At 43.6% G+C, this 26867-nt stretch overlaps 1 protein-coding gene across 1 annotated transcript in view; it reads left to right on the top strand.

The window, feature by feature from the left end:
- The window catches only part of LOC124614068 (LIX1-like protein), a 307684-nt gene extending 296801 nt beyond the window's left edge, over positions 1 to 10883 (top strand). The window contains exon 4 of the mRNA XM_047142904.1: positions 9899 to 10883. Coding sequence (XP_046998860.1) covers positions 9899 to 10312 — 414 coding nt within the window. The 3' untranslated portion in view covers positions 10313 to 10883. The remainder of the gene's footprint in view (positions 1 to 9898) is intronic.
- The last annotated feature ends 15984 nt before the right edge of the window (positions 10884 to 26867 follow it).

Raw genomic sequence — 26867 nt, 5'->3', positions numbered from 1 at the left:
GCCCACGTTCGGAGTTAATGAGCTCTCCTAACCGACCCATTCGCTGTTACTGGCTCTCTGCTGTAAGCGCAGTACTGTCCGTCTCTTTTTTATAGCGGTGGGTTAGCCTCGCATGACATCTGGTGGTCAATTCTGCATTACATTGGTTGTGTGGATACTTTTGATCAGACAATATATAGAGTTATTCCAAATGATGGACCCATTTTCAAAAATTCGTGTGTATTCAAGTACAAATTCGAAATGAACAACCTATATAGCAATGAAAGAGAAAATTTCAAAGTTTTTGGTGGGCGGGCGGTGACGGTTTCAGAAGCTGCCTGTAGAATTCCCGCAGCAACGGGGCCGTCATTCCGTTTCACTGTCAGTTGTCAGTGAGAGGGTGACTGTGGAGCACAAGGTTTTCTGCGTTCTTGAGTTCGCGAAAAGAGTCGCAAATTGCTGTGCAGCGGGCATTTCAACCACCAACTCGCAAAAGCGTTGGTTTAAGTAATTTAAGTGATTTGGAGTGTGGGCTAAGGAAAAAGCACAGGCCCACCGCATGTGTCAGAGGATGATGTCCGACGGATTCAAGAAAGTATTGTGCGCAGTCCCAGTAAGTCTACCAATAGAGCCAGTCGAGAACTTGGAATACCCCAACCAACTGTATGGGAAGTCAGGTTACCTTCCATCCGGAAAGTGGATGCACTGAGCGACTGTTATGTGACTTATAAATTATAGAGTGCAGCAATCAGTCGTCCTCTTTAGACTTTGTCACGCAAATCCAGATTTCGGCTTGTAGCTAGCCATTCTCAATGCACTATTTTCTATTGTAAATGCATGTAAGTTCCTGTTGTTCGGGCGTCAGTCACAGTTCTTTGAAGAACTGTGACTCCATCTGAGTAGTGCATTGAGAAGAGAAGAGATAACCTGCATGAGGTTGCTGTTACCTCGCACCACCGAAGTTTCTCCGTAACCATTTGGGTGGGAATTGTGGCCAATCATTTTCTAGGACCTGTAATACTGCCACCTACGTTAACAGCAGCAACCTATTTACAGTTCCGGCAGCTGCTGAACAATCTACCGTTTGCTGTGCGCAGAGGCGTCTGGTTTCAGCTTGCTGGAGCCCTAGCACACTTAATTTTTGATGCGCGAGCACAGATAACTGTACATTTTGGGAACATTGTGTAGGGCGAGGAGGACCTCTTGCGTGACCAGAGCGTCCGCCTGATTTGGTACTTTCTTTCTTTGGCGACATGCCAAGAGTATGGTTAAACGTTACTCCAATTGTCACTACAGCTGAGCTGATAGCCCGAATCACAGAGGCAAATCGCCAATTCCTAAATAATCCTGACGTGCTCTCCAGAGTTGGATGGGTATTGATATGAAGGTGTGCAGCATGCATAATTTAAGGCACGCGATGGATTTTTTGGACCATTCATGTAATTTACTGTCAGAACATGCCTAATCATAACAAATTGTAATTTTTGTGCAATTGCGGTTATTCGTCATTATACTCTTAAGAATGCGTTTAAGGTACACTGAAAAGCCAAGACATTATGACCACTGCCCACCGCAGCCGCGCGGGATTAGCAGAGCGGTCTGAGGGCGCTGAAGTCATGGGCTGTGCGGCTGGTCCTGGCGGAGGTTTGTGTCCTCCCTCGGGCGGGGGTGTATGTGTTTGTCCGTAGGATAATTTAGGTTAAGTAGTGTGCAAGCTTATGGTCTGATGACCTTAGCAGTTAAGTCCCATAAGATTTCACACAAATTCCAACATTTCAACTGCCCACCTCGACGTCTAATGCCGCCTGGTGCAATTGTGGGTACGTGACGCGACAGCAATAGTGTGTAAGCGGAGCAGACATGGACTGGGGATCACCCAAGCGAAAATTGGGTTGCAAATGGGGAAATCCATCGAGATAAGCGACTTTAGACTAAGGGAAGATTATTATTAAGCAGAATGTGTGAATGGGTATCTCGAAAATGGCGAAGATGGTCGAATGTTCACGTGCTACGGTCGTGAGCATCTACGAAAAGAGGTACAAGGACAGTGAAACTATCACTAGGCGCTAAAAGGTTGGACTTCCACGACACTTCACGAAACGTGAGATTCGGAGGCTTGTCTGTTCTGTAAAGAATAGACGGCGATCTGTGACATCTCTGCCGAAGAACACAATGCTGGAGCATGCTCAAGTGTTTCGAAGCTCCGCAGCAATCCACCTGTATGTGTTCACACGTTGATCCAGTAATATCGTCAGTTACGATTGGCATGGGACCATCGGGATTCGACCGTCGATCAATAACAATGTGTCGTCTCTTCGGGTGAATCACATTTTTGCAGGGTCGATAGTCGTTTCTACAAACGTCGTCATCGAGGTAAAGGGCAGCTCGAAACGTGCAGCGCGTCACTGACGCAGGCTGATGGGAGCAGTACTATGCTATGGGAGAGGCTGGCATGGGACCTGTGGCAGTAATCGAGGAGACACTAACAGCTGCCAACCACCTGCATCAGCTGGCCGCGGTGGCCTTGCGGTTCTAGGCGCTGCAGTCCGGAACCGCGGGACTGCTACGGTCGCTGGTCCGAATCCTGCCTCGGGCATGGATGTGTGTGATGTCCTTAGGTTAGTTGGGTTTAACTAGTTCTAAGTTCTAGGGGACTGATGACCTCAGAAGTTAAGTCCCATAGTGCTCAGAGCCATTTGAACCATTTTGAACCATCTGCATCCCTTCATATTTAATGTCTTTCCCAACGGTGGAGTGATCTTTCAGCAGTATAATTGTCCGTGTCTCTGAGCTAGAACCATGCTACAGTGGTTCGAGGAGCTAGCCGAGCGGTCTAAGGCGCTACAGTCGTGGACTTTGCGGCTGTTCCCGGCGGAGGTTCGAGTCCTCCCTCGGGCATGGGTGTATGTGTTTGTCCTTAGGATAATTTAGGTTAAGTAGTGTGTAAGTTTAGGGACTGATGACCTTAGCAGTTAAGTCCCATAAGATTTCACACACATTTGAACATTTTTGGTTCGAGGAGCATTATAGTGAACTCAGCGTTTATTGTCTCGACGATCAATTTCGCCTATGTAAATCCTATGGAACCCATCTGGGTCGCTACCGGGCGCCAACACCGCGAACGCAGATTAGATGACCTGTGCGTAGACATCTAATGCCGCGTGCCTCCAAAAACTTACCAACAAACTGTCGGATCTCTGATACGCAGAATCAGTTATGTACTTCGTTCCAAAGGCGAACAGATAAGTTATTAAGCAGGTGGTTATGATGAAAGGCTCATCAATCTATATATTCCTTATCAAAAAAGGATCCTCTTTGTGTGACCTGTCGTTCTTGAAAGTCTGTCGCTGAGGTCCTGAAACACCCTTATACTATATGTGTGTGACATTGTAACAAGCGTGTACAACTAATAATGTTATAAGATACGATGATGACAGCGTCAGTCTGTAGAAACTAGTGATAGTAACAAACAGAATTCGCTTCAAGAAAAATGTAACCCTGTATACTGTTTCTGCGTATGACATTTGAATATTTGTTTTTTTCTTGCTGTTCTTTTCAAAATGAAGATGTTTCTTGTTGCCGTTGCTATATCTTCGGACAGCATTGCAAGTTCATCTGCAAATCCTGAACACTGAATTATAAAATTCTTGTTTTTGCAGTCACTTTGCATTTAGTCATTTACTCCATATTTTCGGATCAAATACACTCCTGGAAATGGAAAAAAGAACACATTGACACCGGTGTGTCAGACCCACCATACTTGCTCCGGACACTGCGAGAGGGCTGTACAAGCAATGATCACACGCACGGCACAGCGGACACACCAGGAACCGCGGTGTTGGCCGTCGAATGGCGCTAGCTGCGCAGCATTTGTGCACCGCCGCCGTCAGTGTCAGCCAGTTTGCCGTGGCATACGGAGCTCCATCGCAGTCTTTAACATTGGTAGCATGCCGCGACAGCGTGGACGTGAACCGTATGTGCAGTTGACGGACTTTGAGCGAGGGCGTATAGTGGGCATGCGGGAGGCCGGGTGGACGTACCGCCGAATTGCTCAACACGTGGGGCGTGAGGTCTCCACAGTACATCGATGTTGTCGCCAGTGGTCGGCGGAAGGTGCACGTGCCCGTCGACCTGGGACCGGACCGCAGTGACGCACGGATGCACGCCAAGACCGTAGGATCCTACGCAGTGCCGTAGGGGACCGCACCGCCACTTCCCAGCAAATTAGGGACACTGTTGCTCCTGGGGTATCGGCGAGGACCATTCGCAACCGTCTCCATGAAGCTGGGCTACGGTCCCGCACAACGTTAGGCCGTCTTCCGCTCACGCCCCAACATCGTGCAGCCCGCCTCCAGTGGTGTCGCGACAGGCGTGAATGGCGGGACGAATGGAGACGTGTCGTCTTCAGCGATGAGAGTCGCTTCTGCCTTGGTGCCAATGATGGTCGTATGCGTGTTTGGCGCCGTGCAGGTGAGCGCCACAATCAGGACTGCATACGACCGAGGCACACAGGGCCAACACCCGGCATCATGGTGTGGGGAGCGATCTCCTACACTGGCCGTACACCACTGGTGATCGTCGAGGGGACACTGAATAGTGCACGGTACATCCAAACCGTCATCGAACCCATAGTTCTACCATTCCTAGACCGGCAAGGGAACTTGCTGTTCCAACAGGACAATGCACGTCCGCATGTATCCCGTGCCACCCAACGTGCTCTAGAAGGTGTAAGTCAACTACCCTGGCCAGCAAGATCTCCGGATCTGTCCCCCATTGAGCATGTTTGGGACTGGATGAAGCGTCGTCTCACGCGGTCTGCACGTCCAGCACGAATGCTGGTCCAACTGAGGCGCCAGGTGGAAATGGCATGGCAAGCCGTTCCACAGGACTACATCCAGCATCTCTACGATCGTCTCCATGGGAGATTAGCAGCCTGCATTGCTGCGAAAGGTGGATATACACTGTACTAGTGCCGACATTGTGCATGCTCTGTTGCCTGTGTCTATGTGCCTGTGGTTCTGTCAGTGTGATCATGTGATGTACCTGACCCCAGGAATGTGTCAATAAAGTTTCCTCTTCCTGGGACAATGAATTCACGGTGTTCTTATTTCAGTTTCCAGGAGTGTAGTTCAAATGGCTCTGAGCACTATGCGACTTAACTGCCGAGGTCATCAGTCACCTAGAACTTAGAACTAATGAAACTTAACTAACCTAAGGACATCACACACATCCATGCCCGAGGCAGGATTCGAACCTGCGACCGTAGCGGTCGCTCGGCTCCAGACTGTAGCGCCCAGAACCGCACGGCTACTCCGACCGGCTTTTCGGATCATCTTTCCCAGCAAACAACTGAATTTAATAGCGGATATGCCATCAACTTGTCTAGCATCTGTTCGCATCTCTAAAGCTCTCCTGAAAGTTTATCATTAGATTTTGTGTTTATAAGTGTTTGCTAAATTATATTTCTTCCTGAATGAAATTTTCGCTCTGCAGCAAAGTGTTCGCTCGTATGAAACTTCATGCCAGATTAAAACTGTGTGCATATAGTTTTAATCTGCCAGGAAGTTATATTTCTTGTTTATCATCCTCACCAAACTCTTCCAGTATTTCAAACAAAAATTATTATTATTATTATTAATATGTACTAAAATCTGAACTTTAACTTACTAAGGACATCTGATTAGATGTCTGTATCGTCTGGATAACGTACCAAATTCATTGTTTGTTTGTCCTATCCAACACTCTGGCAACCATATCTGCCTCATTGTTCATACGTCTTCTCCGTGTTTGAAACCAGAGCCTGAAGGCTGCAATCTTGCCACGTGAAATAAATGCATAAGTAAATAACAAGAGCTTATTTTTATGCGACTGGTTAAATACCCAGAATTAACTATTTGTAGCAAATGTAATTTAAAGTATTACTAATTGCAGGGCCGCAGCTATTAAGTGTCTTATTGGAGATACACTATGTGATCAAAAGTATCCGGACACCTGCAAAACATTCGTTTTTCATATTAGGTGCACTGTGCTGCCATCTACTGTCAGGGACTCCATATCAGCGACCTCAGTAGTCATTAGACATCGTGAGAGAGCAGAATGGGGCACTCCGCGGAACTCACGGACTTTGAATGTGGTCAGGTGATTGGGTGTCACTTATGTCATACGTCTGTACGGAAGATTTCCACACTCCTAAACATTTCAAGGTCCACTGTTTCCGATGCGATAGTGAAGCGGAAACGTGAAGGGACACGTACAGCAAAAAAGCCTACAGACCGACCTCGTCTATTGACTGACAGAGACCGCCGACAGTTGAAGAGGGTCGTAATGTGTAACAGGCAGACATCTATCTAGACCATCACACAGGAATTCCAAACTTCACCAGGATCCACTGAAAGTACTATGACAATCAGGCGGGAGAAGAGAAAACTTGGATTTCATGGTCGAGTGACTACTCATAAGCCACCCGTCACGCCGATAAATGCCGAACGACGCCTCGCCTGGTGTAAGGAGCGTAAACATTGGACGACTGAACAGTGGAAAAACGTTGTTTGGATTGACAAATCACAGTACACAATGTGTCGATCCGATGGCAGGGTGTGGGTATGGCTAATACCCGGTGAACGTCATCTGCCAGCGTGTGTAGTGCCAACAGTAAAATTCTGACGTGGTGGTGTTATGGTGCGGTCGTGTTTTTCATGGAGGGGGCTTGCACCCCTTGTTGTTTTGCGTGGCACTATCATAGCACAGGCCTACACTGATGTTTTAAGGGTCTTCTTGCTTCCCTTTGTTGAAGAGCAGTTCGGGGATGGCGATTGCATCTTTCAACACGATCGTGCATCTGTTCATAATGCATGGCCTGTGGCGGAGTGGTTACACGACAACAACGTCCCTGTAATGGACTGCCCAGCACAGAGTCTTGCCTTGAATCCTACAGAACACCTTTGGGATGTTTTGGAACACCGACGTCGTGCCAGGTCTCACCGACCGACATCAATACCTCTCCTCGGTGCAGCACTCCGTGAAGAATGGGCTGCCATTCCCCAAGAAACCTTCCAGCACCTGACTGAACGTATGCCTGCGAGAATGGAAGCTGTCATCAAGGCTAAGGGTGGGCCAACACTATGTTGAATTCCAGCATTACCGATGGAGGGCTCCACGAACTTGTAGGTCGTTTTCAGCCAGGTGTCCGGATAGTTTTGATCACATAGTGTATTAACGTCTCATGAACTTCTAGTCTTGAAGGTCGTGGTGATTTTCTTTATTCTGGACAGGGATGTGTGAAAAGTTTCACTTGACTAAATTTACTTTGTAGTGCTTCTTCAGTGTACCGTTTCGCTTTCTCTTCTGAAATTCCGTAACAGATTTTTTGACCTGCTTCTAAGAGGTAATTATTAGACACATCTGCTACACAATAACTGACGTATTGGCTGTTAGACTGCGATTCGGGATTCTTGGCTGACGTTTATTTAATGATTTTTCAGGCGTTTCACCAACATGAGTGGCTAACATTGTCGAAGGTTCACACTTCACAGCTGGCGGCTCAGTGGAGGATGGAACTTTGACAGTGCTAGCCTTTAGTGTTGGCGAAACGCTTGAAAAATTACGAGAGGCGTTCAATAAATAATTCGACACTTTGTTTGCGGCCAATTGAGTTTCTCGGTTCAGCCACTTCATGGAGCTACGACCGGTGGCGATGCTATACATAGCCTTCAAAGTGGTATTTACAACGCAGGTGCATTCCAGGCAAAGAGCTGTCATTGAGTTTCTTTTGGCGCAAAACCAGAGCAGCGCAGATATTCACAGACGCTTGCAGAAATGTCAGCGGAGACGTGAACAAAAGCTCGGTGAGTCATTGGGCAAGGAGACTGTCATCATCGCAACAAGGTCGCGCACACCTGTCCCATCTCCCGCATGCCGGCTAGCCGCACACAGCTCTCTCTCCTGCAATGTTGGAACGTGTGGACACTCTCACTGGAGGTGATCGACAGATCACAATCAAACACCTCGCTGCTCAACAAGATATCTGTTGGTAGTCCTGACACACTCGTCCAACAGTTGTGTCACTCAAAGGCTTGTGTCCTCTGGCTTCCTCACCGTCTAACGGGAAACCATAAAGAGCATTGAAGGACCATCGTAACAATTTTTTCTCAAACATCATCACAGGCGATGAAACGTGGCTTCTCACTTCGAACCGAAAACAAAACGGCAATCCATGGAGTGGCACCTCACGACCTCTCCTTCAAAACCATACCCTTAGCCGATAAAGTCAGGGTGATGTTCTTCTGGAACTGTGAAGCGGTTATTCTATTGTTGCCGTCTGTTATGGTGCAACGACCAACTCTGAAGTTTAATGTGTTACCCCCAGGAAACTGAAGAAACGACCTCGGCGTGTTCGTCGGTACAATAACGCAAACGAGATTCTCCTTCTGCATGACAACGCAAGGCCTCACACAAGTCTGTACACCTAAGAGGAGCTCACAAAACTTCATTGGACTGAACTTCTTCATCCACCCTACAGCCCGGATCTCGCACCGTCCGATTTCCATCTGTTCGGTCCAAATGGTTCAAATGGCTCTGAGCACTATGGGACATAACTGCTGAGATCATCAGTCCCCTAGAACTTAGAACTACTTAAACCTAACTAACCTAAGGACGTCACACACATCCATACCCGAGGCAGGATTCGAACCTGCGACCGTAGCGGTCGCGCGGTTCCAGCCTGTAGCGCCTAGAACCGCTCGGCCACACCGGCCGGCAGTTTGGTCCGATGAATTACGCACTCCGTGGGAGGCAGTACGTGGGTGATGAGGAGGTTATTGACACAGCAAGATGTTGACTACGACGTCGACCAGTAGAGTGGTACCATGCGGGCATACAGGCCTAAGGCCCTCACATTCAATGGGAATTACGTTGTAAAATAGGCTTTTGTAGTCGAAAGAGTAAAGAATAACATGATGTATTGAGCTCCTGAATAAAAAAACAAACTTACTTTCAGAAAAAATGTGCTGCGTTACTTATTGAACGCCGGCTGGTGTGACCGAGCGGTTCTAGGCGCTTCAGTCTGGAACCGCGCGACCACTACGGTCGCAGGTTCGAATCCTGCCTCGGGCATGGATGTGTGTGATGTCCTTAGGTTAGTTAGGTTTACGTAGTTCTAAGTCTAGGGGACTGATGACCTCAGATGTTAAGTCCCATAGTTTCTAAAGAGATGGGGCCCCTCCACGCCCGCACCAACGTGGTGACCAGACCAAAATTTCTACTGTCGCCTCCGTTAACATGTTAGTTATCCAGTAAGTGAATCACAGGATGCTGGGCTGTGATGTTATCCGTGCGTCTGGGTAAGACTACGCATTAACACGGCCCGTCAGGTGATAGACAGTGGACGAAACGCGAATGAGGGTAGCAATTTGAAGAGCAGAGGGAAAAAAGTTCCAAGGCTCGCTCAGAGCCATTTGAACCATTTGAGCTTATTGAACACCCCTCGTCGGACGAAGATCATACTACGCGAGATGGCGCAGTGCTGAGCACACTGGACTCGCATTCGGGAGGACGACGGTTCAAACCCGCGTCCGGCTATCTTAATTTAGGTTTTTCGGGATTTCCCTAAATCGCTTCGGGCAAATGCCGGGCTGGTTCTTTTAAAGTAGGACCGACTTCCTTCCCAATCCTTCCCTTATCCGATGGGACCGTTGACCTCGCTGTTTGGTCCCCTCCCGCCAAATCAATCAACCAACCGACACAGATTCCGAGACACATACCACCAGGCTATACGGCAACATGTGGCTACGAAAGCTTCAACAATGTTGGATTCATAAAATGTCTAATATAATGCCCCCTTCTTTTTAATTTAAATAGTATCACCTCGAACGGCTTCTTTTTCTGTACACTTTGTAGCAAATGTCTCTCCTTTTTTGTGCAGGGTGACCCAGAGGAGGCGGACAACCCCAACACTGGCATCGGCGCCTTCCGGTTCATGCTGGAGACGAACAAGGGGCGCACAATGCTGGAGTTCCAGGAGCTGATGACAGTGTTCCAGCTGCTGCACTGGAACGGCTCGCTGAAGGCGATGCGCGAGCGGCAGTGCTCGCGGCAGGAGGTGGTGGCGCACTACTCGAACCGCGCGCTGGACGACGACATGCGTTCGCAGATGGCGCTGGACTGGATCGCGCGCGAGCAGGAGAACGCGGGCGCGCTGAGCCGCGAGCTGCGGCAGGCCGAGCGCGAGCTGGACGCGGCGCGCCTCGCCGGCCGCGAGCTGCGCTTCCCCAAGGAGAAGAAGGACATCCTGATGCTGGCGCACTCGCAGGCCGGCGCCGGCTCGCTGCACAGCTAGGCCGGCCGCCGCCCCCACCCCGCCCTGCACTGCCCGCCGCGTCGTCTGCGCAGCTCCCGCCCTCGACAGCTTCGATCCGCACAGTAACAATCGTACCTTCTTCCGAAACAATCGAGTGCTCTTCATTACTTATGCAGTGGCTCCATTCTTTAGTTTTTTGGATCTCATCTTCATATCTTCTGCTACGGTTGTTTGGATGACCTATCCTTCTCCTCTGGCTACCATACCTAACTCACTGGATGTCCTCTTCATGTTCTCTAGCTACCATACTTAACTCATTGTTTGTATATCCTCTCCGTAAGCTCTGCACACCATACCTAAATCATGTTTGGATGCTTGTATCCTCTGGCTCCCGTACCAAAGTCATTGTCTACATGCCTCTCCATACATTCCAGCAAGCCGCTCCATACACTCCAGCAGTCATATGTAACTCATAGTTTGGATATCCTCTCCATATCCTCTGGCTACCCATACCTCGTTGTTTGTATGTCCCCTCCATATCCTCTGCCTACCATACATAACTCATTGTTTGTACGTCCAGTCCATATCCTCTAACATACTTCACTTATTATTTGGATATCCTCTCTATATCTTTGGGCTACCACACCTAACCCTTCGTCTGGACGTCCATATCGTCTGGCTGCCATACCTAACTCATTGTTTGAATGTCCTTTCCACACCCTCTGCCGACCATACTTCACTCATCGTTTGGATGTGCACTCCATATTCTCTCCCTAACATACCTAATGTGACGCTTCCACGGACCAGTCTTCATTGCCACCTCATCACACTCCTTGGGCTCAACGAACCAAATCAAGAAAGACAATCACCACCGTCAGTCTCACTTTTTATGTTTATTCGGATTGCTGGTTCACTTTTTGTTACATGCCATTTTAAGATTCGTGTCTAACTGATGTGCATTACAGCTCCTCAGAAAGGTGACCATTGTGTTTCAAAATAAATAAATAAATAAAAGAAGAAGAAAAGGAATAAAGATAAGAAGTGAACCAGACAAAGTTCATCTTTCTTCATTATACTGAAAGTGGTTATGGTGCCATCATATATCATGTCTACGATTATTTTCAACCAGAATAAAACAGTGGACTCTGCACCGCAGCCTCTTATGACGTGGCGAAGTCAACGTTCACGTTTCTAATTTCAGTTTCGTAAGTGTCGTGTAACTTGACTCATATGCTGTTTAGAAGCAACTAAACTGTCTGTCCGGTGATGAGAACAGTATGGTTCCGTGCTCGTTTTTTCAACAGTTGAGATAACTTATTGACACACAAATAACAAATAAAATATGTCCACAAATATAGCTTTCTACAGTTTACACTATTATTACACAAGAATACAGCTTATTTTACGCAACCTAGGTTTAGAGTTACATGCCGATTTCCTAGTGTTACTGTTTCGCATATGTCATTCATATCTTCTGATGTGTTGTTGAATAAAGAATCTACAGCAACCATAGAAATTAAGAGACCACGTGAAGTACATGGAGATTTCACACCATTGAAATCTACCCGTCAATGTCTCAAATCATCGTTTAATTTTTCTGGTGTACACTGTAAGACATCTATATACTACTTTCTTTCTCTTGTTGTTATAGGCTATTTTGCTTCTTAATATATCAAAACATACGAATACCAACTATGAAACAGGAACTGAGTTCCAACCCAAAATCTACAGCGTGTAAAATATGTTGTCTTGTATAATAATTACTGTATTTGACTAAGAACCAGTAATAAAGTTAACAGAAATGATTATTGCATTCTCCACTGCAAGAATGGATTGCATAAAAATAAAGAACATAAATACTCTGGGAATATTGCACCTCAGATAGTTCCACAATACACTGTTTTACTTCCAGGCAGATAGTTTCTTTGACCGAACTGTGCATCCTCGTCACATGCAATGTATATAGGATGTATTTTTCTTGAAATGGAGGTGCGTCCATCCTCTTGAAGACCATAAGCATCCAAACGCAGTCCACTAAGAATACATGTGTTGTCAATCCAAAGGCACAGCTTGTTGGATGGAGCCACCATTCTTGAAATCTGATACCACTCGCATCACATTCAGATACTCCTGACGGAATTGTATTCGTGTCAGTCTTTTATCAGTGAAAGCGACGATTCCTCTGGGTCTAGAAGAGGGATTTATTCCGTATTAGATAATAATCTATCCACTGAAAAACTGACATTGATGCGTGTTATACAATACTATGCTATTTTGTAGCACAGTTTCGTATTCAGCAAACAAGTACTTAGTGTTATCCTGCTGCTTGCAGAGACTTGGCTAAATAATAAAACTAGCATGCAACATTTGTAACGAGATGACAGGAGAGAGTTGAATTTTACTCTTGATTTGGACAGCTTTGTGTACGGAGCCATGACAGAAACGAAAAAATTACCTGAAGAGCTCGATATTTCAGGTACACAAACTCTCAGTTATTTTGTCGCCCTGTTCAGGGTGAAAAACAATATTGTGTTCTCCACAATTAATAAAAAGAAATGATCCATTCGGAGTTAGAGCGCATAAGAAGAGACTTCCATTCCATTTTAAGTTGTTTCAGACTGTTGTTCCTACTATTCTAGGAATTTACAGCAATATCTGCCGTTCGAAACGTATCATTCCGCGTTACTTCTAGCACCTCAGCAAACATAAATCTGTGTTCTCTTTAGGTGTCGCATCAGAAAATACAGTTAAAAGCCCTTCTCATTACGTATCTCGCCTGGTCTGCAAACTCCTTATAAGGATGAAGAAAGAGTGCACATTGTAAAATGAAGAAGAAAGTACAGACCGAATTGCGAGACCAACCACGATATTTACGAACGGATGTGATCAGGCTGAACTAATATTTATTCGCTGGGGACTGGAAGTAATGCGCAGCCTTCTGCTACTCTCGTGTCCGGCGGCAGTGCAGTGACGAAACTAAGGCACCTCCTGCCATCTACCGATATGCCTAACTTCACAGGATCATCGTGTGGTGCAATACACGCTTAACAAAACTAAAAAGGTTAATGAATTATTTTGTACTTATTAATGATCTCATTCAGTTTATGATTGATTCTTTTTTGTAATTAAATTTGTCGATTGCTTCGTTAAGGAAAAGAAATATCTCTGATGTCTTTCTGGTCGCTTAAAAATTAACCTGAAATATGATGCCTTAAAGGGGAGTCGAATACTGTACTTTGCGCAGAAACTTTGACTTCAGCCGTTCGTGGTGTAGAGTGCAGACTGTTCAGCTCGCTTGTTCAGTGGACATCGACGACGAGGAAATGGTATCACCATCAGCCGTTCTTCTACTCTTTGACAGTCACGACACGAGATGCCAATGTATTGTTCACCGTCAATGTTCATACTTGCTTCCGTGTTCCATGAGTCGGAGAAGCTTGTATCGTTTTACGAAATAGGTATTACGCACGTATTTGTCCCAGTGATTGTTTTCATATGATACAATAACTTAGTTACTTGCCTGATAGAGTCGGAATCCTGATATACTGGTCTATTGCGTGTCTAGCAACTCATGGGGACCTACAGTCGTATAAAGAGGGAGTAGAACTACCGTAAAATCTTCGCCATCGGCCTACAACATGCAAGGGGAATTTCACAACATGACATTGTTATCTTAAAGGTACGAGAGGGAGCTGCCTAAACCATCAACATATTTGATTTTGAGATCAAGTCAGGATTCTATCACACCAGAAGGTGACTGAATGCTCATCGCACTTTCCCGTAAACATGGCGTGTCGTACAGCTGGATGCGGTAAACATTTCATGCCTGTGGATGACGGACTCTCCAGTATGAGGCATAATTCAGTCACTTTCAAAGTCAGATAAACTTCCGACTGGAGAGCCAGGTGATATATTTACATCAGATGATATATTTACTTCATAATAATCGAAATCGATCTCTTTAAGAAATAGTCAGTCAACAATGAGTAAGGAGGGCGAAATCTGGCATCGGTCTTCAACTGCAAGGGAGTGAGGACGTATATTCTTTAAGTTGTCGTAGGCGAGATTATAGAACTTCTGTAGTTTGCAGAATGTTTTTGAAAGAGGAAGAAATGATTACAACAAAAGACGAGCAGGTATACACGGAAATAAGGGCAAGATAAGTCGTGTTGTGCAAGAATTCCCTAAGAAAATAGAAATATCAAATATTTATATGCGAAGGAAAATAGAAATAAAATTCAAGAAGATTTAGTTTTCCATCGAGACGATGCTAAACTGAATCGTCCTTACATCTAGAAGTCAGATGCTTGACTGAGTTTCATTCGAAATTTTTAATACCGAATATAGAACTCCACGTTCTTGCCCCTACCTGCCAGTTTTATTCTATCGCGATGGCTGGCTACAGAAATCACTGACGAGTAACTCGACCACTCAAGAGTACAAGATCTTTGTAACAGATACAGTAGTCTTTCTGCACACAATAAAACAGTGAAATGTTGTTGGCGGAAAAGGAAGGATGAGCTATTTTCTGGAACGCTCTTAGCATGGGGGACGAGGCGTGTTCGGTGGGAAATCGGTGAGGACTGAGCTGCCAACTGCGGATACGAGCTGTGGGCGCACACTCCCCACATTCTCGGGGCCGCGCCTTGCTTTGCATTACCTCCACCTTGCTGTCCGCCATTTAATTACGCCTGCATGCTGCCAAGCCAGGCTGCAAAACCGCGCCTTCCTCGCGAGAAGGTGCACCACATTCCTGATGCAGCGAGGTCCTTCCCCGAGACTCATTACGTCGTGCAACAGTGACTGAACGCTCGTCGATCTTTCCCGTACACACTGACGTGTGGGTGGTGGGTAGTGGGTGGAAGCGTTGATCATTACAGCCCAGTGGATGAAGGACTCTCCAAAATAATTCCGACACTCTCAAAGTCAGGTAAACTTCCTGATGGAGATACTCTCATCTTCAGGAGTTACGTGATACATCTACATCACAATCATGTTAATTTATCTCTTTAAGAAATCTTCGTCCAATAAGGAGAGAGCGGTGCAAACTCCCGCATCGGTCTTCAACTACAAGGGGGTTTTGGAACGTAACTGATATATCAAAGATGTCTTAGGGTTTCAGGTGAAGGACCTAGAACAGATAATACGTTTTTATTTTTGAGATTATGCCGAGGCTCTGTCTTTTGTACGAGACAGTCAGTGGCTTGAATGACTGGGCTACTCCGTAAATAAAGACGGGGCCAAAACCAAGTAGCTCAGAAGATATCATAATTCAATAGTCCCAAGAAAAGTACTATTTTCCCATACTACTTACACTGAAATAGGGGCCAACACCATTACTTTTGGAAGCTCAGAGGAAACTTAATTTGGAAACTGACCTGTCGCCGTTGAAATTATTCCACAATTGATATTAATTTGTTGGATGTAATACTGTCTGAATGTAAATGTAGTTATATGCGAGTGCAGGCTTTCTCGGCGAATTTTATATATGAAGTCTTCACGGGTTGTCAGCCGAGTAGCATCGTCGTCTCGTAGCAACGTTTCGATGGAAGGCGTCTCCATCATCTTCAGGCGAAGATGATGGAGACGCATTCCATCGAAACGTTGCTACGAGACGACGATGCTACTCGGCTGACAACCCGTGAAGACTTCACATATGTAAATGTTGTTATCACAAGACTCTGAATCTGCTTCACAAGCATAACGCATTATTAAAGTTAGTGCCACTTTAATGCAAGGATTAGTAGTTTACGTTCGTTCCCGACTGTAGAAGGGGACTCCAGTGTTCTACTGTGCCACTAGACAGTTGGTCAAGTTCATCCTAGAAGGTCAAAAATTTAAGTAAATGATAAACAAAGGCAATGCAGTCAATACTGTTCTGCCTTTAGTTCAAAGTACTGGAAACTACGGAATCCTACTTCCACCGTTAAGAAGACTGTCTTCAGATTTATCTTCAGAGATAATAGTCTAACAGAACAGCAACTGCTATGTTGTCTTAGTGCGCGAGGGAGGAAGATATTTAGACGTGCTAAAACGGAAGTATGAATCAGCAATGTGATATGCCAGCATCGTTAGAAGGAAACAGTCCAGATAATGAAGCACAAAAGCGCTGAGTTGTTTGACGAATTAACTCGAGAAAATTGCGGCATAGATTAATAATCAAGTCGGTTGAGAATTTCTTTCGTAAAATTATTGAACAAAACGATGTGTGGAATTCTCCTCTGTCTATTACAGTTTAAGCATTTCATAGTTTAAGATATATGGCGTCTCTGGGTGGGAAACATTTTTCGAGAGGGGCAGAGTAGAAAGCTGGGAGGAAAGAAGACTGATGATTGTGAACAGTCGTGGGCGAAGTATTGGGGCTTTGGAGAGGTGGGCTGTGGATGTGTTGGAGAGAGGGAGAGGAGGGGGAATTGGGATGGAAAAGATGGTGGTAACGAACACATGCAGGGCGGAGCATCAGGAATTCCAGTGTCCTGTCACGAAGTTGGTGGCAGCCGGCGCGATCTATATTCTTCTGAATCCGCACAGCAGTGCAAGGACGGGGAGCGACGAAGCAGGAAAAGAGGTGGAGACGGGCAGAGGAGGAGAAGTCCCGCGACGGCTGCATTTGCATAATAGCTCCGAGGCGATCAGAGCGGCCGAGCCAGCCAGCCGGAGCACCAGCCTGCAGCCATTGACCTGAACTGGTTGGAATGTGGCTTAATATGTCCAATAATGAGGGCCTGTGAAATTAATATAATAAAATTGAGGAGGCAGTGAGGAAGAGGAGGAGCAGTACGCGGAGAGACGTGGTGGTGGGAGGAGAAGAGGGGAGGGGGCGGAAAAGGCAGAAAGACGTGGAAGAGTGGGGGTATAGCCCAGTCGTGCACTCGAGGAGCTGCAACAGCGGGCAAGCGGTAGTGTGCCGTCAGGGTCAAACGCTCCTGGAGTCTTTCACAATTCCAGCCTCCATAGGCTTCGACATTCGGTGCACATCTTTTCTCAGATTATCGTCCTCCTAAAATCATACAGACGAACTGAATTGTCATCTTACTGCTCACCTTATCCATTCTCCTTACTCTTTCTATTCTTATTAGTTTCCACCTCAGTTCATGGACTTGTAGCTTTGTTGCACCACGAGCTCTTCTTTTTCCTTGCTCCACTTTTAATTACTCCCTTACAACATGTACCATTCTTCTGTTCATCTGTGATGTTGTTGTCATGTTACTGTACATATGAAATATGTATTTATTTTTTCTTCATGTCTTATTTGGTTACTCATAGTGTTGGTTGGCTCCTTCCATTCTCTTCAAAAATTCTGTCTTTGTCACTAGTTTCCTCTTGTGGTTTTCATCTACATGTTAAATATTAGACTTCACGTACTGTTACAAAATACAACTTTTTGTTTGTTTGTTTTGGAAGTCCATCTTTTTGCCCTTAGTTGATTTGTCCATTATTGTTTAAGTCACTGTCGTTTAAAATTAGTCTCATGATTTGGTGGCGTCCACAGCTGCATGCATTTATACTGTGCAGCTGCACGTTATATCTGCATCATTATTTCGGAAAGAACGACACTTCAAATGTACTGTTGATGCCAGTGATAGTTCAGATCCTTGTTTTGAACATGATTTATCTTCCAGCACAATCACAACCAATTTAAATACGAAATTACTGATTATGACCATCAAGTAACAACTTCAAGTCATAATACACACCAGCCACTGAGGAACCATCATTGTCAACGACAAGCATTATGATTTTCACCATGAGCAATCTTTCTAAAATGAATACCATATTAAAACTTAGGAAACTTCTGAAGTTGGCCTATCGAATTAGCATAATGACAAATTTCGCATTTTAAGCCCGAACGGAGATATGTTACGACTAAACTCCATAAACAGGCAGTTTAACTTAAGTGAAAACTGGCAGTCGATCAGGAGAATGTTGTTCGTAACAGAACTGAAAAATGTTTTTAACACCACACTTCCCTATACTCATATCTGGTAAGAGAAAGCCATTTTACCAACGACGCCGTCAACTCGAAAGATACTCCAACACAGGTATCTTAGAAGTCAGGTAAAACTGAAAAATCAGCAAACAAATTGATACTAGTTAGGAGAATAAAGCTATTAGCCACCTCACTGTGCAATTCACAGCCCGATTTTCACATAGATAAACTCGAATATTTCTGTTACTACGATGATCGTAATACTGACTGATCTATCTTACCGCTCTTATGAACAGATGAAAGTATTCACATGTATAAGATTCAGCTTGACAAATCTAGCTGATTCTGTTTTCTGGGGGAAAAACAAAAGGACAAATGAAAGCAAATTTTCTGCGCAAGGTACCAATGTTATTTATTCCGAATTAATAACTAACATTTTTATCTTAGTAGGCTGTTAGAGATATAATCTAATTTACAATTACAGTTGTAATTTACATAGTTTATTTGTTCATCATGCGAAAGAGTCCCTGATCTTATTTAAACGAATAAAATTTTTAATTGCAACATAAGCTTACAATTGTTTTCTGTATTTAATTGGTGATGCTATAGAGTATGAAAAGTTTTGAACTGAATTCGTAATGAAACGATATAGTGAAAAAACTTCTACATTGTGATAATGATTGTTTAGTAGTAGTTTATTATATAGGTGAACCCAATTCAAAATCTGATCTGCAGAAACTGTCTTATTAATTATATTTTTTGTAACTGACAATTTCTTCAGATCGATAAGGGTTTAAAGACTGCTGTTGATATGTGTTTTACTAACACCTTTGGGTTTTGGTGAAGTGATACTGTCTTAAGAAATCATTCTCTCATTTGATGACTTTTGGTACTGTAATATATACTGCAATAAGCTAATTTCTGCGAAAAGATGCAGAAAAACTGAAGAGTTACAACACATCTTTAAAGTTAACTATATGTTACAAAAACTGGTCCATGGTTCTTCTGAAGCTATAAATCCAGATAAGTAATCGTATTTACAATGCTTCAATCAAAATAGCATTAAGATGATGTTAATATTTATATTCAAAATAGGCATATGATTTTTGTATTTTAATTAGATTCCCATGAAATCTTTTGTGAGTTTCAAGTTCATGTCCAAAAACAAATTCCCACTGATCGATTTTAACTTTGAAATATTTCTAAACAACAATTACAGATCTGTACATCTTCTTTTTAATTTAAACTATAATTTTTCAAAACCTGTAACTGTATTCAATCATATATTATGTTTTAAATATTTATTTCATGTAAATTAATATCTTAATTGCTAAATTAAATATAAAAGTGTTATTATAATTAATATATGTGTGTGCCACTTCTTGTATTTAGTTTCAGTGGAGTTAACTCCTACAATATGTTGACTGAACTGTGTGTAATTCTTTATGTAGGGGACATGAGTGAGACAAGAAGTCTGTTTTGCAACAAGAAGTTGATGTCCCAGCAAATCTGTGATAGGGTTATTGATTATTGCATAATGTTTTATGTGAGTGGTTTTTCATATGTAAATGTGTTTTTGATGTAAATAGTGCCATAAACTTAACATGATTTCAGCTTCATTATAGAGGAACTGCACTCTTATATAATAATTACATACTGTCACTACAAGTAATATTGATAAAGAGCAGATGGTGGTGGTTACAGCAACAACAAGGTGATAAGTTATCATTGTACTCAGCTCAATTCATAGGGCCCCAAACTGTGGGCGTGCACCGTTGTAATATATGCTTGCTAAAAGAGACAGCACCTTTGTATAACTAATCTGAAGGAAATAAAGTCAATAAAACAAATGAAAGTACTGTTCATCAGTCCTGTTATCACTCTAAGAAACCCAGCGAATTTAGAAATCTTTCTTCAAATCTAGCCAGAAAAATTTAAAATATATTATAATTTGCTGGACATAAAACTCTGTTTCCTACAAAATGTAAGAATGCTTTTATTTTTTCCTTGGTGGTGTCTACATAATTTCTAAACAGTTATTCCCATCAGAAGGACAAAATAATCACTTGCGAACAGTGGATATAGCTACTTTAGAAACACATGCAGATAGACTGAAGACAGCATAAATGCATACCCCATTGTAACGTAATGTGAAGCATAAAATGATAATTTCTGAATTCTGAATACTCAGAAGCGGACAAATCTAAAAATGATGGATATCTTGGAGTGTCAGCGAACCTTAAGATGACAAAGTAAGTGAAAAGTCCCAAACACCTGTAATTACCAGCGTTGATCAGTGTGCAGGTAAGACAAACGAGTGCATCATCTCAACATGCTTAAGAGTAGCAGCAATCACCGTGATCTGTATCATTTTCGGTAGACTTATGACTCATCTCACAAACTGCACAAAAACCCATCGGCTTGCTGCCGTGTAAAAGACGTTAGTGAAATGCCTACTAACGACCGCGCTGCTCAGCCAGGTAACTGTCTGGTGGGAATGAGATTTTTCTGCCAATCAAAGCGTCGTTTGTTAGAGAAATGCTAATCACAATTTTTGACCATTCTCCTTCGGGTCTTATTGCAGCACTGCATGTACAGAGAAAATTTCAGTCAACGTGGATAATTCAGTAGACCATCTTTCGGTATTACAGTTGCTAGCTCACCAACTGAATACTTTGAGCTATTTAAGACTGACGTACTAGAAGTACAGCAAGTGCTCTCTTTGGCTGATCTATCAGTTTTATGGATGAACCAGACTTTTGAGAGTTCATAAACAATTTCTTCATCACGTCTTTCTACGGCGCCCAGCTCCAAATACCAATTAAAATAAAAAAAAATAACTGTAGGGCCACCCTCTGTGTAATTGCTGAATTATTACTCTTGACTGTACAGAACGCTTTTATTCCGTGAAGACAGAGTTCATCATTCTGATGTTACATCATTACCGAATGCCCAGGTCATCATTATCACAAAGTTACTGTCAGACAGTGCTGCTAACTACAGATCACTGTCACGACGAATTTTAAAAGTTCTCTTTTTGTGTTACATCGCTAACCACTAAAACTGCAACACCAGGAGGAAGAAAACGTGATTAAATATCTATCTGGTTTGGTTATAAAGTTAGAAAATTTTGTGCACAAAACTGACACATCTGGCAGCAAAAATGCTGTAACTGGGCTGAACATCGATTCGAAATGAGCTTTAATGACAGATACGGATATATCGTTCCAAGCCGCTTCGACTCTGTGCCACAGTTCACTAGTTGTAATGTCTGGAACGTGGTGGTGTGCCAGACTCTTGGCAACTCCTGACCAGGTTTTTCGTATCGGCTATACAAACGAGACTCATATGACAATGATGAATGTTCGTCTTTTGTCGCACCACACACAGATACATCCATTTTGGTGGTGCATGCAGAACTGGTACACGTCTGGAAGGACGATAAGACACCATTCCTGCTTCCAGTGAAGCACTTGCGTCAGAGCTCTCAGGGAGCCTATCTCTTCCGCTACATCAGAGAAAGCTACAGCAATAGACATCTTTTTGACAATCCATGATCCTTCAGATCTCACCTCACTGACAGTGTGCGTACTCTTCTTTCTGCAAAAAAGTCCATTCCCTGACTTAAGGAACATGATGTGGCTGTATGATCCTACAAAAGCTAAGTGAACAGCAAGTTTACTTCTCATGTACTTGCTGAGTAGGGTCATTGAGATCCTGCATCATGGTGTATGGCCCTCCTGAATCCATCGGGTCCATTCCATTCCCTGAGTCGCTGCAGGGTATTGTGGTCCTCTTGAAGGTGTCGGGCCATTCCATTCCCTGTTTCATGGAACATAATGTAGGTTTATGATCAAAAATCAAGCGAACAGTGTGTGTACTTCTCAGGCGCTAGTTGATTGGGTTCACTGTGATCCTGCATCATGGTGTATGGTCCTCCTGAACCCATCGAGTCCATTCCTTTCCCTCAGATGCTGCAGGGCGTTATGGCCCTCCTGAACCTATCGGTTCATCCAATTCCCTCCCTTATGGAACATAATGTGGTGTACAATCAGGCAAAAGTCACGCAAAAAGTATGTCTACTTCTCAGGCGATAGTTAAATCAGTTCGTTGAAACCCTGCATAGTCTTATCCCCCTCCTGAACCCATCAAGTCCATATTAGCGTGACAGTCAGGGGATTTATGAACAATAAATACCAATCTCGATAAGCCATGAAGTTTCCGCTGTGAAAGTCCAACACTTTCATCTAAACATTTTTCCTTCTTATACGGAGCATAATACGACCTTCTCACAAACCCGCTGCATAAATCCTTCCTTATGTACGAAATGTAGATGGCGTTACACCTACCGACGTCGTGTATTTATGCTTAAATGCTAGTTGTTTGTATATCGAAGCACATTCCTAACTTTTTTGCATGCGCCTTCATTGTGTCGCAATATAAATACCAGCATTGTATCATCACAGGAAGGTAGCGAGTTAGTTCAAGCTACTGAGCGTCCACCGTCCGTGGCCGAGAAGAATGTGGTAGCAGAAATCTGGCAGCGAGTCGAGTGACGTGGTCTAGACGGGATAGTACACACTGTTCAAAAAGCATTTTCATGAATTAAACTAGTGAAAATTGTAACTGTGACTAACTTGAAGAGATTTGACCAGCTTAAACACATTTAACTCGTCTCACTTCTTCAGTGTATTGCTGTATCGATCAAAATTCACCATTTTTGCACATGGTATCAGTAACTTACGTATCAGTAGTTTGTTAATGCCGGCACCATGTATGCAACTACTGCAGTGTCTTTCTTCATTACTACACACGTTTCGTTTTATTCAGTTAAAGCACAGACAGTGGCAGGATTGTTGTCAGCTTTTTCTTGCCGTTAATGTGAATTTGACGTCTTCATTCACGTTTTACTAGAATTTTCTCTTTTGGCACTGGAGCTATCAATAAAAATACTCGGCTAGCAATGATACACACCAAGTCTGACAATAAAGCCTACTCGTAAAGCAATATTTTTCAGACAGTCCAATAACAAAGTCCATGGGCAGTAGTGGGTCGGAACGGAGTGAGGGGAAGGATTACTGTTCTGCTCCCCACCCAACCGTGCACGCATTATTCAGAGTTGCTTGTTGCATCGATTGACTGTTATTTCAAACCTCAGCTGTGCTCTTATACTGTGTTAAGTTTCTCTAAAAATATCATTCCAGTGGCAGTGGACGAGCGGACCCGCAAACTTGTTATTCCAAACCTTTTTTTTCTCTCTCTTTGTAGTTACTTTATCCCCATCTCTCCACAGATGATGGCTTTGTCCTGTTAGCACCAGTTACATTGGTTCTTGATTCTTCAGATAAATAGCTTTTGTATGCATAAACATGGTTTAAAAGATTAAAACTGTGTTAAATTACACTTGATTTATAGATTAAATTCCATATGGCTTTCTCAGACTCTGTTAACAGGTGAAACGTATATTTTCATGTCTATTACATTGACAAATATTGTTGTCTTCTGTCGATTTTTCACATGGTTGTTTATGTTGGTGATTTATAGTTTTGTTACTGTCAGACAGTAGAGGTCGATGAGAAGGAAGGTTTGTTGATTTTGAAGCTAAAGTAAGCACTAGGTGTGGGCTGAGTGAGAGGGGATAGGTGTAGATTTTATGTGAGAATATGTATGGGAAAGGAAGTGGAATTGAGTGATGAGAAGGAGGACCTCATGACAGGCTTTAGGGAAGAACTGGGTGTGCAGAATGGGGAAAATAAGGTTCTGTTTCATCTGGAATGATGGGTCGAACTTTTCGCAGAAGGTGAAGGTGGTTAAAGTTTCGTCAGGAGAGTCGTGGTTGTAAGGCTAGGGAAAGCATTACTGTAAGCACAATAGAATTCAGGATTATGGATTATGGGTCATGGATAAAACGATTGTGGAGATAGTGTCAAGTTTGTTGTACGTGCGGAATATCCAAAAAATGTTCAGTTTGGAAGAGGAGAGAGGGGAATTTTAGAAGTACTAGATTCACCTGAGTGAGAGCTGGGATGAGAAAGTGAGGTACTCTGTTATGACTTCTCTTAGGTTCTTTAGAATTACCATCGGGATTCTATCTCCCAAATATGTTTTGGCAATCGTTTTAAATTTTCGACATTGCTGTTCTAAGACACTCTTCTATGAACATCCTCAGATGTCTTATATAACAACGATTAATTGAAATTATTTTCATGGAAATCTGAGAATGTTCATAGCAGAGTGTCTTAGAACAGTAATGTCGAAAATTTAAAACGGTTGCCGAAACGTTATTTGGGAGATAAATAAAAACACATATAATTGTGTTTTACAAAGGTAGTACTGCAGCAATTTTCATTCACCCTTTCAAATTCGCAATACCTAATAAGAATGGCTCGATTCAATCCAATGTCAGAAATAAATTATTAAGACTACAGAGAGGTGACACTCATGTAGGCCCATAATTAACCATTTCTGTGACTGGCAAGAAGAGATTTCCATCAAGTTCATTCACTGATGCCAAGCGAGAAGTTACTTGACGAGAAGTAGCGGCTCCAAGGTCCAGAAATCTTACAATGACTGAGAGAGCAGTGTGCTACTGCTGACCACATGGTACCCAAAACACATCTAAATAATGCCCTTCACACCAGATGCCATTCCAGTCCGTCAACATCGCATGGTCCTCGTTGCCTGCTGTAACAGGTGGGAGAATGAAATAAGTGCTTGAATGACTCCTCGATGGATAGGGCTCGATATCAGCAAATGACTGAGATTGGACAGTATAAAATGATCAGACCTTGGGCAATGGGTCTGGTATTCTGTAACATTTTGACTCAAGTATTGTATGCTACTATGATAGCATTACCTGTACGCGGCCAGTGAATGGAATGGAGTCATACACTGCAACAAGTGAGAACTGGACAGTTCAAACCAGTCAGCACTATAAACGCAAGTGAGAAGGGGAAGGAAACATCTGGAATGCAACCTGGATCAGTAGCATTGGGTTGCCTTTGCTGATGAGTGAAAATTCACCAATGCCTGAAGTTCGTAGTAGAAGAGGTTGGAGGCTGCCAGGTCTCACACATGCAATCCCACAAATTTAGCAAGGAGGTGTGACAGTCACGTTTTGGGCTGGTATCAAATATGAATTTACGATCATTCTCATCGCTATCTGGGGTAATTTGCGAACTGTGCGATACCTGGAAAGGATCATCAATCTTGTTCCGCAGTACTTATTGTCCAGCATTATAGTCAACAAATCGGGGATGTGTCATCTCTCAAGACGCTGATACTCCAGCACAATGCAGCCACCTCGTGAATGCTTCCCTCCAGGAGACAGGAATTCCCTGCGATATACACTGACATGAACGCCATTGGGAATGCTTGGAACCAACTGAAACCTGTAGTGCGTCGTCACAGGAACAGTTCTTACACACTGGATGACTTCAGGAATTCCGCGTTGTCATATGTGTGACAGACGTTGGACAGCAACATCCAGAACACTGTAGGGAGCAAACCCAGGAGCATCCAAGCATGCAGTGTGCAGCAACGTGGTACTGAATGTCCTCAGCAGAATATTTTCATTTCAAAGACCATTTTCGATGACACTGCCCTCATTTTGGTCCTTGTTTTTCTTTTTACTTCACAGTAAAGATTTTTCTTTCTCTCCTTTTCTTTTTGGCTCTATTTTCTGCTTCCCTTGAAGCTATAACCACACACTTTGACAAATACGCAGATCAAAACTTGTTTGAGCAGTTTAGTAGACAAACTGAGGTATAATGTTTTGAGTCACTTTTGAAGTGAGCCCAACTGCCAAATATTCAGCGCAATTTGAATTGCAGCCATTATCTTGGAGGAATATAGTGACAGAGATATTCTGCTTCTCGCAGTCGTCTCCAAATGCCTTGGTATACCTGGCCTGTTTTATGCAACATGCAGACCTCCTTCATAGCATGATGGGTGTCCTGTCTTTTCTGGGATACAAGTTCGCCAGACATTCTGGGATATGATTGGTACTAAACGGGGCAGAGAGGTGTTATTCTCGCATCCAAAAGAAGTTCAAACCTCTATCTCATTATCAAGATGTACGTTTCTCTTAAATACTCTATGTCAATTAAGCTAATGATTCATATGGTTCCTTTGAGAAGGCAGGGCCGCTTTACTCCTCTGTTCCTGTCCAATACCAGCGTTTTATCGCCCACTCTTACCCTCCACGATATGGTATCCACAGTTGTAATGATAATAATTATTCCATTTTTTATTTCTATATACAAACAGCTGTATTTATTGCTTTCCAATGTATGTACTACCAATTCTGAAATGAAAAGGCTCCATCATTAGACACAAAACGTGTAAATCCATGTACGGGAAACTGACAATTGGATCACCTGGAAGTGCCGGCCGGGGTGGCCGAGCGGTTCTAGGCGCTTCAGTCTGGAACTGCGCGACCGCTACGGTCGCAGGTTCGAATCCTACCTCGGACATGGATGTGTGTGATGTCCTTCGGTTAGCTAGGTTTAAGTAGTTCTAAGTTCTAGGGGACTGATGGTTCAAATGGCTCTGAGCACTATGGGACTCAACTGCTGAGGTCATTAGTCCCCTAGAACTTAGAACTAGTTAAACCTAACTAACCTAAGGACATCACAAACATCCATGCCCGAGGCAGGATTCGAA

Source organism: Schistocerca americana, chromosome 4, assembly GCF_021461395.2.
Source record: "Schistocerca americana isolate TAMUIC-IGC-003095 chromosome 4, iqSchAmer2.1, whole genome shotgun sequence".
NCBI lineage: Eukaryota > Metazoa > Arthropoda > Insecta > Orthoptera > Acrididae > Schistocerca > Schistocerca americana.
Note: the sequence above shows the minus strand (reverse complement) of the source record. Positions and strands in the feature narration are given on the sequence as shown.